The sequence below is a fragment of the Zonotrichia leucophrys genome, chromosome Z (genome assembly GCF_028769735.1).
Source record: "Zonotrichia leucophrys gambelii isolate GWCS_2022_RI chromosome Z, RI_Zleu_2.0, whole genome shotgun sequence".
In the NCBI taxonomy this organism is placed as follows: domain Eukaryota; kingdom Metazoa; phylum Chordata; class Aves; order Passeriformes; family Passerellidae; genus Zonotrichia; species Zonotrichia leucophrys.
The window spans coordinates 47,065,783-47,077,533 of NC_088200.1; the positions used below are offsets into that span (position 1 = coordinate 47,065,783).

Here is an 11,751-nt window from a genome sequence, read left to right on the forward strand (position 1 = left end):
GTATAACTGTAAGAAAATGCTTTGTTCAGGTCTGGTTTTGTCAGTTCAAGACTTATTGCATTTATTTAATGTTTATTGCAACTAAGAGTATTACCACAAAATGTGGAATAAGCAGCCTTATAGCTATATGCATTTAGCAAATGTTGCAGGTGGGCCTAAGGACTTCAGTCGCTCAACTAGGTAGTACTCATATATTGAACATTATAAAAAGGCTTAAACACAACTTAATGACATCACAGGGCTTTTTGAGGCTTCTCTGAGAGAGTTAAAGTTTTCCTCCTAAAGAATTTGTTGTGGTTTAGCCATGGATAAAAATATTCATTACTGCTAGTTCACAATTTTAATGCAGAAAGAAGCACTGACTAGGAAAAATTAATTGCAAATATCTGCCTGAACCATTTTGCACCAAGTAAGTTTGCAAATACAGGTTCTAGTACAGGATAACTAAACTATTGTTCTTCCTGCAGAAAAGAATGTCAGTGTACTTTAACACAGGTTTTCCTACCACATACCAAGTACAGTTCTCGTAAGCAGAACTGTGTCATTGCAAGAATTCTGCATATAGTGAATCAAGCAGAAGTAAAGATCATAATCCAAACCACCAATGCCTATAAAAGAACTAAATAAAGTGCAACTTTGGCAATGTAAAAGAAAAAAGACTTCAATGAGAAATAGTTTGGAACATAGAAAACTCTTGTTTTGCAAGGCAGCTACATATAAATTGGCATATAAAAAATTGCATTGTGCATAGTACCATAAATTCCCTTGATGTGCTTACCAGCAACCACATATCCCGAAGGTGATTAATGACTAATTGTGAGTAGGGAGTGTTTAAAAAACTTGCTGAGACAGGGTCACTCGATAGCACTTGTAAAACACCAGATCATAAACTGTGTGTCATGCTGTTACATTCTTCCACCAGTAGAAGAACGTAACTGACTTAAGACCATAATTAAAATTTTCAAGCAGAGAAAACTTAGTTGCAATTCAACTAAAAACGTCACTGATTTTCTCTTTCTGAAAGCTAAGAAGAGCACTTGTTACACAGTGAATTTAAATATGTATAGAGATACAAAATTTATTCTGGGGCATTCTGAACTGATTATCAGTTTAACACTTTGTTTTTGAGTGTCTGTGCCTCTGCGTGTGTGTGTGTGTGTGTGTGTGTGTGTGTGTGTGTGTGTGAGTGTGAGTATACAGCTGAGAAAGTATGGTGACCTTGTAACTTGGTCCCAAAATAAACTGTAATAAGTTGCGGTGCTAGGCACAACGGTCTTGGTCTTCAGCTACAATCATTCCAGACAGGGAATATGCAGGGTTACATATAAAACAGCCTCAGGACCCATTCTTAAAGGTCCTATAGTGCTGTTAACATCTGTACTAAGATTATGATACGACTGTAGGGAAAAAAAAAAAAGAATCACAGGAGTCTGAAAGTGGGTTAGAAAATCTTAGGTGGAAAAAGTGTTTTTTCACTTATTCAATTAAATACATATTGTTCTGTTCACTTCAGACTAAAATTTGAATGTAAACAAAAGCAGGCTATTTCTGAACTATTAGGACTAAAATAACCAGTTGTCTTTCTTGACAAAAGAATGGAAGTGATATTTTGCAACCTCTGGCTCTGCTGAGATATTTTATAAGGGTTTTTCTACACCAGTAAAAACTCAGCACACTTACTGTGCATACAAAACTGCCTAAATATTTCTTGCAGTCGATTCACTTATGAGAAATCATTAGCAATATGTGCAAAACATTTAAAATCTAGCTTCTCCACTTCTGAGGTAACAGTACAGGTTATATAACCTAGCACAAAAGATTTTTCATAAAAGGAAAAAACAAGGAACTTTAAATACAAAACAGCCCATATTTAAAGATCCATCAAAGCTATGTCAGAAGTGACAAAAGATAGGGAAACAGAATGACAATGACATTCTGATCTTAATTCACATAATTTAAAAGTGGCAAGTTATAGCACACTTCCTCTTAAACTTCTGAGTCTCATGGATCCTGACAGAATGCTGTGAAACAGTACAAAAATAGACATTGATTAGTTACATAAAGAGTTAAGTATATGGATATAGATGTCTTGCTAAAGCTTTGCAAACCAAGCTCTGCCTTACTTTTGACTGCACAAGTTCACTTAAGACCAATGGGCAAGCAAGACCAAACACTGGTAAAGCTTTAATGAACATTGCTGGTAAACTGACTGGCGCAAGAAGACCAGAGATGGCTTTGACCAAAAAGCTGCACTCTTTTGACTTTAGGTTTGGGGCTCTGTACCTAATGCCAGACTCATGCAGGGCAACAGGGAACAATTAATCTGCTGTTATTTTCAGAACTCAGTTTCTTCAGATATACAATTTATTTTATAACTGGAGTTATACCTTGTCCACTTTGTGGATTTGATAGTGATATCCACTGTAAACACCCATCAGCTGTCTAAAGGTGCTTGCAACTCTGCAGAGTGAATTGTCCTGTTCCTGCACAGCTTTCACACTCTCAGTGACAGCCACTTAAGCATTTCTAGATTTGGCAGCCATACTTCTGAAAGTCAAGATTTGGTCCAGGCATATGGGGATTGTCCTCTCTTTCAGAGGAATTGGAAGTGCTCCTATGTCTAGTGAGCAGTGCTCATGATTAATTTTTTAAAATCACTTTTAGTGCTGGAAGATTTAGACATGTGAGAAGCAGCATTTTCATCATTAGGCAAGTGTTCTATAATGAAATCTTTAAACAATATTTAGAGGTCTAAATCCCTATGGAAATCTGATTATGACCTTGGTAAATATAAAAATTACAGCAGAAACTACACATGTAAGTAGGCTGGAGGCTGAGTACTGCAATATGTAATGTGTAGATATTTTGGGTGGTACAAAAACAGAAGGTGACAGGAATGGACATATTTTGGCCTATTTTGCACTTGCAATTTTAGGGAAAATCTTTTTTCAAAAGGATTAAGAATCTGTGTGGCAAACTGCTCCAGAGGCTAGTGATCATAGCACTCACCACAGAGGAGCAGATTTTGGTAACAAGTTCTAGAAAAAGGTGGAATTCCTACTGTGTACTCTTGCAGCTGAGTCCTAGGCAGCAGCAGAAGATGGATGCCACCTTCATCATCACCAGCACCACTGCTGTTCCCCTGGATCAGTCCTTGAAGGTCACTCTGCAAGGCAAAGTCTCAATGGTAAAACTCTGGTGGCATGTCCTGTCAAGGCCTCAAGGTGCTCAGTAGCTGCAGGCCTTAACCAGAGATCTGTAAGCAGTAGAGAATTTACAACCAAACCTGTAAGCATACATAATTTAGCTAGCATCATTAGGGTATTAATTGCTGAGTGTATGTTTTGAGATTATAGATTTGGTATACAGGCATCAAAAATGACATGACTAAACCACATCTATTTTGCATGGAGGTTTAAACTGCAACTCATCAGGAATACAAACTGCTCGAAGGCAAATATAAGCATGACAGACACAGAGAAGAAAAAAGCCCCAACAATATATGAGTCTATCCTTCATGCATGTGTCACTGCACAGCATTGTCTAGAGCGGGGCTCTGCAGAAAAATTGTTCTGGGGTCTTTTTAGGACACAGCACTACTACGTGAAAAATCGTTCCTTTTTTTCGGGAGAATGTGTATGGAATCAGGTGTTCACGTTCCAGCTCTTCACTGACAGCCCTGGAGAAAGCATGCGACGCTCAGGCCTGGGAAAACACTTTCTGATGCTTGCTTCCCAGCCTGCAAAACGCGGCAGCCGCGGCTGCTGCAGCGAGACGAAGCCGTAGTTCCTGTCCTTTCCTCGCCGCAGGTCGCTTCCAGGTGTGCTCACTGTACGTTCCAAAACGTGCAGTAGGCAGAGGCCGCAGCCGCCCTGCGAAGCCGGGACAGAACGCCCCGTCGGACACAAACGTGGCATTACAATGGAGCATTCAACGACCGGGTCTTGGAGCGCTCCTCTTGCTAATGGAGAACACCCTGGCCCTGTCACCGCTTCCTCCAGTACAGGCGGCGCTCCTTCAACAAAGCCGGGGAAAAAAAAAAAAAAAAAAAAGAAAAGAAAAAAAAAAGGCAGCAACAAAACTTAAATCACGTCGCATTCGGCGACTGTAGCAAGGCACAGCTCCGCACGCCCAGCAGCACGGGGAGCTGACGGAGCCGTCGGGCGGCCGGGGCTGCCCCGGCAGAGCCGCTGAGGCCCCTCTCGGGCGCTGGGAAAGGCCCGGCCGGTCCCGGTCCGGCCCGAGGGCAGGCGGGAGCGCCTCGCGTTGGCGGCAGGCAGCGGAGGGGCAATTTCCCCTCCCGTCCACGAGGGCAGCGGCGATAGCGGCGATACCGTACCCCCATTTTTAAGGCGACGTTGCCCCTCATTAGCGCCCGTCCCCGGCGGTGCCCGCGGGCGGGGCGCGGGGCGGAGCCCCCTGCCGCCCCCCGCTCCCGCCGCGCCACCGCCCCGCGCGGAGGAGGAGGAGGAGGAGGCGGCGGCGGGAGCGGCGGCGGCGACAGCCGACACCGGCCCCACGTTACTTTGATTGACGGCTGAACAAATGTTTCCCCTGTTCGAACGCCGGCGCCGCGGAACGCCGGCGATCTGCGGGCCCCGCCTCGGGCGTCGGGCGAGCGGAGGCGGAGAGGCGGCGGAGAGCCTCCTGATTGGCTGCAGGCCCTCGGCGCGTCGGAACCCCACGTGGGGGAGAGTCCGGGGCCGCCCCTCTGCCCAGGCCCGCGCGCCCATTTGTCAGCGGCGAAGTGATGGGCATTAGTGCCGAGCGGCGATTAACGGCAGCCCGCAGCCCATTGGCCGCCGCCGCCGCCCTTCATGGGCGGGCCGCGGGGGGAGAGGCTGATAGCGTCGCGGTGCTTGATGGGAGAAGTAGTCCCCGGAGCGGCTGCATGCGGGCAGTCTTAGCGTCGGGAGGACTGCGACTCCCAGGGTGCCCCTCGGCGGCGACCTTCCGGCTGCTGTGAATATGTATCAGAATGTTAATGACGAGCCGCTGCTAAATTTGGTCAAAGGAGTCACTTCGGCAGAGCGTGCTGTGGGAGCGGCGCGGAGCGGCGATCGGGCTGGACCGGGCTGGGCAGTACACGGCTGGGCTGGGCCGGACCACGCTGCGCTGACGAGCCGAGTACGGGGCTCCGCTCTGCGCGTCCCCGCCGCCACCACCGCCACTTCCCGGAGTTTCGAAAGGCGCGGAGGGAAAAAGAGAGAAAAAAAAAAAAAAGACATAAATAAAGCTGCCCAGACCGTACCGTATTTTTAAATCTTTCTCGCTCTTAAAATTTTTTTTTTCAATTAAAAAAAAACCAAACAAAAGGCGGTCGAGCAGCACTAGCGGGGGAGATGCGGTGCGGGCGGTAGCAGCGAAGACCGGACCGCCGCACAAAAGGGCACCGCACCGCACGCACCCCCGCCGCGGCAGCGGAGCAGCCGCCCGACCGCCGCAGCCACCGTCCCCGCCGGGGCTCCGCGCCCCGCTTCGCCCGGCGCCGGGAGAGCCGCCGGCAGCAGCAGTAAAAGTTTTCAGGAAGGGAGGAAAACTGCCGGTGGGGGGAATCTCCGGTGGAGCGCGCGCCGGCGCCGGCGGAGGGGCTTTCCCCGCCCTCCTCCACCTCGCCCTCCGCCGCACGGGGCTCGCAGCCCGCCGGAGCCCGTGGAGCGGCGGCGGAGCTCGGGAGAACCGGCCGGCGTCGCCCGCTGACCGCCCCCGGGGGATGTGGCAGCGGCCCCCGAGCGTCGCGGACGCCGCCGCCGTCGCGCCTCGCTGCTGCCGGCGGTGCCCCGCCAGCCCCGGGGCGGCGGGGCCGGGGCGTCCCTGCCCGCCGTCTCCGCCGCCGCGCCTGCAGCCCTGATCCCCGCCGCTCCGGCCGCCAGCGCCCCCCGAAGCGGCGTGGATGATCCGCGACCTGAGCAAGATGTACCCGCAGACCCGGCACCCGGTGAGTGGCGGCGGCGGCCCCGCGGGCAGCGCTCAGGCGCGGGCACCGCGGAGTTGTAGCCATTTTCTTATTGTTGTCCGCCGCGCCGCCGTCGCCTCCCGGGGTCGGGGTTGGCTTGTTTGAGTTGCCCTCGCCCGGTGCGCGGCGGTCCCGGCGCCAGCCCCGCGTCCCGCGGCTGCCGGCGGTGCGGAGGGTCCGAGCGGGCGATACCTCTTCCAGCGGCGGTCCCGCACCGCCGGCGGACACGTCGGGGCAGCATCTCGGGCCGTTTGGGGCATCGCGCCTCCGCCCGCGGACGAGCGGGGACCGGGGGTACTGCGCCGCGGCGGAGCCCCGGTGCGAGGGCCGCGGTGGGGGACGGCGGCGGGCAGGAGGTGGTGACCGGATGAGAGGGGGCGATTAAAAGACCTGATGTTCCTTGTTTGCAGGCTCCTCACCAGCCAGCTCAGCCCTTTAAATTCACCATTTCAGAATCCTGCGATCGGATTAAGGAGGAGTTTCAGTTTTTGCAGGCTCAGTACCACAGGTAAGACTGCCTACTTTGCCCGAGCCCCTCGCAGTCTTTCCTCTCGCCGTTTTCCGCGCCGCACCCGGAGGGACGGCGGGGCGGGGGCCCGGGACCCCTGGCGGAACCGGGAGCGGGGCGGACCCACCCCAGCCCGGCGCTCCTGGCCGGCTCCTCCACATCCCGCTCCGCTCCCGACCCTGGGGACGAGGGGCTCCGGTGGGCCCCGAGCCGAGCGGATTTTCTTGTTTTCCCCGCTCTCCGTTTTTGTTCATGTTCTTTTATTTTATTTTATTTTATTTTGTTTCTTTTGGTCTTTTTGTTTACTTTTGGGTGCGAAGTGGGGGAGGGCGGGTGTTGATAGAAAAATATGTGTCTGGTTGGGCTCGTCCGCTGCTTTTCTTCGAAATGCCGCTCAGGACAGGCATCTTGTCTTGGCTCGGCCCCCTCGCGCCTTTCATTGACATGTCAAGTGCTGATAACCTGGAAGTGAGGCGGCGAGCTGTTTCATTATCCTTAGGTGGAACAGCGCTGTGTCCTCAAAGTGACAAGTGACTTCTGGCAGGATTGTTTAGCGGGCTTCAGAAAACCAAATAAACACTCGAAGCGTTAGTCTTTACCACGGTATTCATTAAATTACACGCAGTATTGTGCTTGCAGTTCTGTCATCAGTAATAGCAAAGAGCAAAAATTCAAATCCGCAAGTTTTTCTTCTTGAAGCGGTAATGTGCATGTGATTCTTCTGTGGGTCGAGTAAAAGAAAGAGGTGTTTCTAAAACACCTAAGTAAAAACTCTGAAACCCAAATTACATTTTTGTTAGTAGCTTCTCAAGCTTAACTGTTAAAAGATATGACCCCCTGCTTGCTTCTTCTGTGAACCAGTGTCAGTGTTTAGTTTTTTTGTCAGAAAAATAATTTTCTGTGGATACCACATGTGTGTCTGCAGTTCTTTTAGGAGATGAGGATGCTGCATGGTATCCTTTGAAAATGGAAAAGTGCAAACCTCCGTCCTAAACTCCCAAGCAAGAACTGGAATACGCATTTATGTTTGGGTAGTGGAGAAAAGGGGAGCAGCCGGTGCTCATGAGAATGTCACATTAGTGTTATGAAGTACCCATGCTTTTTCCTTTTTGTGTCTTGAACAGTTTAAAGCTAGAGTGTGAAAAACTGGCCAGTGAGAAGACAGAGATGCAGCGACATTATGTCATGGTAAGCAAGCTGCATAACAAATTCAAAATGTCTATTAGCCTGGTATACTGAGACTGACATACATTCGGATTGCTGGAGGCAAATAGGAAGATTTGTAGTAGCGCTGCTGTTGTTGAGGTTGCATCAGTGCTTCCATTATAAATCAGTAGTTTCTGGGGTCTTTTAACTACTTTGCAGTGGTCAGTATCTGTGTGAAACTGGCTTTTTAATCCTTTAAGCAATTGAGCATGTTTCTTCCAAGTGCTAGTAAATCATTTGTCAGCCCTTTCAAGCTGCGTGCAAGTTCCATAGTGCGCCTGGGGATGATGTTTTCACTCTTGCTGACTTTTCCCAGTGGTCATGGTTCTGTAAAATGGTTCTGGAAAGTATTTTTTTCTGTGATGGAGTAAGACAAAATTGTACGTAAGCGCGTGCAAATCCAAAGTCTACTTTCTAGAAGAACTGTTGCTCTTCGGCAGCTGAATCATTGTTTCATTAACTTGAGAATGTCAGTGATCTCAGCTGTGAAAGGGATTTCCTCAGTTGTTGTGGTCTGCCTGATTAAATTATGTGCACAGAAAGACATTTCTAAACAGGTAATTGTATGATGGATCATGATAACTCTAGAGGAACTGTTGATATCTCTCCTCTTGTACATCTCTGAGGGATTAGCCATTTTCCATATGCACAAGACGAGTAATACTCTTGTATACACAGAAAGAGTAAATAACCTTGAAAAAATCTTAAGGGAGAGCACAAGCAAATTGTAAGGCTCGCAGTTGTCATTTTAATGCCTGATATGCCTAAGTCTTGGAGATTGTTTGGTATTAGCATTGCACACTGAAAAGAGTTCCCTGCAGTACTGGGGCACAGCAGGACGTACTTAGATTGGTGTGTCTGCTCTGGCCCTGAATTTCTGTGCTCTCTCCTGTTGTTTTTTTTTTAATACCTGCCATTTAATTACAGGAATTTTTTGCGTTCTTTTTTTTAGATTTAAAACATCGAATTGGTCTGTTAGACATTGCTGATATATATGTTTATATGCTTGAAGCACTTTGGGTGTTTTTTTGGCATGTTTTATGTATGCTAGTGAATAGAATCTTCATAATTTTCTGCTTTTAATCCTTGACTCTGCTTGCGATTTTTTTCATTATTTTGCTGTCTGTTTTTGCCTTATTTTACAGCTTTTCTTTGTAAATGTGACATGAAACAATGTAGATAAAGCCAAAAACAAAGTTTATTCGGAAACACACTCTTTGCAATTCCAGGAACTCTTCTAGGCAAATTAATGTGTGTAGGTTTGTATGTCTTTGTACAGATGATGTTTCAGTCAAAGTGAATTCCAAAATAGTTTACACAATTGCAAAGTCTAATAGAGTAATTTTCTTTTTTCTTAGTATTACGAGATGTCCTATGGGCTGAACATAGAGATGCATAAACAGGTAGGTAAAGAATTACTTTTGTTGTAAGAATGCTCTGTATAATTTCTCCTATCAATTTTAAAACACACATATTCTGTGTGACTTGCTTTAATTGCATGCAGGAGTGCATCAGAAATTTTTTTTCTTCACCTGACCCTGAATCTTCTGTCTTATGTTTGGTATGCAGACTCTTTGTAGGTTTTGGTCTTGTCTTGTCTTTGCTTGACTTTCCATATGCAATTTTTGCACATGCAGGCGTTCCTATACTTCACAGGGAGAGTGTCTGGGAGTATGGAAGGGTTTGTGGGCTGTATCTTCTTTACTGTCTGGTCTCAAACCCTCAGGGTTTATTTTTTGGGATATGTATATTAGGAAGGGGAGCATGTGTGGAAGAAAATGGATTTTTTGGTTAACCTAGGGTGATTTAAGCTGGAGCTACAAATGCTGTTGATATTTCCCTTTGGCTGCTTACTTCGACTTCTGTCCAGAACTAGTGTGCTAGCATCTCAAACACAAAGGAGTAAATGATCTTTCTGTGATGGTGTAAGTATAGAATCATAAAATGCTTTGGGCTGGAGGGGACCTTAAATATCATCTGGTTCCACCCAACCCTGCCATGGGCAGGGCACCTTCCACTAGATCAGGCTACTAAAGCCCTGTCCAGCCTGGCCTTGAGCGTGTCCAGGGATGGGGCATTGTCAGCCTCCCCGTTCCGGTGCCTCCCCATCTTCACAGTAAAGAATTTATCATAATATCTAAGCTAAACCTGCCATGTCTTCAGTTAAGGGCCATTTCCCTTTGTCCTATCACTACGTGCTCCTGTCAAAGGCCCTTTGGAGCTCTCTTGTAGGCCCCCTCTAGATACGGCAGAACTGTAATCGGTTCTGTGCCTTGAACTCTAGCACTCAGGCCAAGATTAGCAAGAGATTACTCAGCTAGAGCATGCTAATGTAAATTAGAGTTTCTTATTTGATAATGTGTGTTTTTTAACCTTCTCTAGAGGAGAATGAATTGAACATCTGACCTCTTTTCCAGTGAGGGAACTTTTTATGTAGCGGAGTTTAATACTGACAACTCACTTTAGCAAATGGTTGAGCAATTCGCCAGCGTTGCTGGGGAGCATAAACTGCAGAAATAAAGAAATGATTGGATGGGAAAAGAAAGATCACCTGAAAATTGGTTTGTATGTGCTTCTGTTCAAAGTTAGGGATTTGGAATTTCTCTGGGTTTGGAAATAGGATTTCTTTATCTTGTTGATCTTTATCAACAGACTTTGAACTCAAAAGCTTTTTCATGTTTTTTATTATATTTTGTATTCCATTAGCACATCAATGCCACAGAACTGATTTGGGCCATTTTTGCTAGATGGCATACATACGAACACACTGGAATTTCCCTCCTCAAAGCATTTGCAGCTACATTTTGCATTCTACAGCTCCAAACTTATGGAACCCTGTACATACACGTTATTTTACAGACATACGTAGGTCTTTTGAATTCTGTGGGTCCTTCTCACAGGTAGCGTTAAGACTCAACAAATGGCTGACTGGAAAAGGCAGTGTTTGCAGAGATCAGATTGTATGCACGTGCTGACTCTCTGGACCTGATCCTTGTCGTGTGTGCGGTTGGAAAGATCGGTCACTGAATCTAAGAGGTGTTGGGTCTGTTCTCAAATGAATATCCAGACTGTTTCAGGCCCCATTAGAGTAAAACAAAAAACAAAATAAAACCAAACAAATCCTCAATCAGTAAAGCTGTAGATATGGAAACAATTCACAAAGACCAGAGTCTTTACAGGCCACCTACGTAGCAAATTCTTACAGGCGTTTTAAAGCTAGCATTGCAGTCAAACTTGTTTATATTTCTAGATACCTCATTTTTACAGCGGTGCTTTAGCCTTACACTGACAGCACAAAATTCTTTGCAACAGAATCAGCTTGCAAGTGCAATGTGTAATGGAATTGTATTAAGCAAGGAAAAAAAAAAACACAGCAAAGGACTTTAAACTTCTAATTTCTAAACGTTTTACTTCAGAAATTTTATACATTTATGGTGATGGAGTCGTCAGTGATACTCTGCAGAAATTAAATACTTGGTGACAACTAAATGTGGGGATTACAAAGCACTGGGTTTTAATTGAACACCTTTTTCCATCACCATTAATTTTACTCAAGTTTTAAGTATTGTACTCTCATGCAAAACACTGAAATATTTTGTCAGATGATGAATCAAATTAGTTGTGGCTAAGAAACTTGTTCACTCGCATTCTTAAAACTGATATAAATTTCCTGTCTTTCATATCTCCCTTTCTGTTGACACAGCGTTGTATTTTTCCTTTTTCGTCTTGCCTCAGCAAATGCAAAATATTACCATTTTCCATTATGATCATTATGGTCCAGTTAGATATTTGTATAGATGGCATTGATTGCTTCATTTGATGTGTGTGAAGCTGTTTTAGTCTACCACCTTAAGTTCCCTTTTCCTCCTCTCCCATCTTTGAATTTCACTCGGCTGAAATTGAGCAATTCACCCTTTTTTATTTTCCTTCTCCCTTGCCCCCCCCAGCTTTCTAAATTCAATCATATAAAAAATCCTGAGGGCAGTTTATCACATTATGAAATACAGACAGCCCTGCAAACCACCTACTTATTATATTTTCTTTCTTTTTTTCACTTTAGCACAGAGGCATATCTGTCTTT

The 11,751-nt window shown here is 46.3% G+C and overlaps 1 protein-coding gene across 3 annotated transcripts in view; it reads left to right on the forward strand.

The window, feature by feature from the left end:
* Window positions 1-4,935: 4,935 nt before the first annotated feature.
* LOC135459347 (transducin-like enhancer protein 4) overlaps window positions 4,936-11,751 on the forward strand; it is a 99,323-nt gene continuing 92,507 nt past the window's right edge. The window contains exons 1-4 of one of the 3 annotated variants that reach the window (XM_064735270.1): window positions 4,936-5,938; window positions 6,367-6,464; window positions 7,589-7,652; window positions 9,029-9,073. In XM_064735270.1, the coding sequence (XP_064591340.1) occupies window positions 5,894-5,938; window positions 6,367-6,464; window positions 7,589-7,652; window positions 9,029-9,073 (252 nt within the window). In that variant the 5' untranslated portion in view covers window positions 4,936-5,893. The remainder of the gene's footprint in view (window positions 5,939-6,366; window positions 6,465-7,588; window positions 7,653-9,028; window positions 9,074-11,751) is intronic. The other 2 variants (XM_064735268.1, XM_064735269.1) reach the window with 2 other exon arrangements.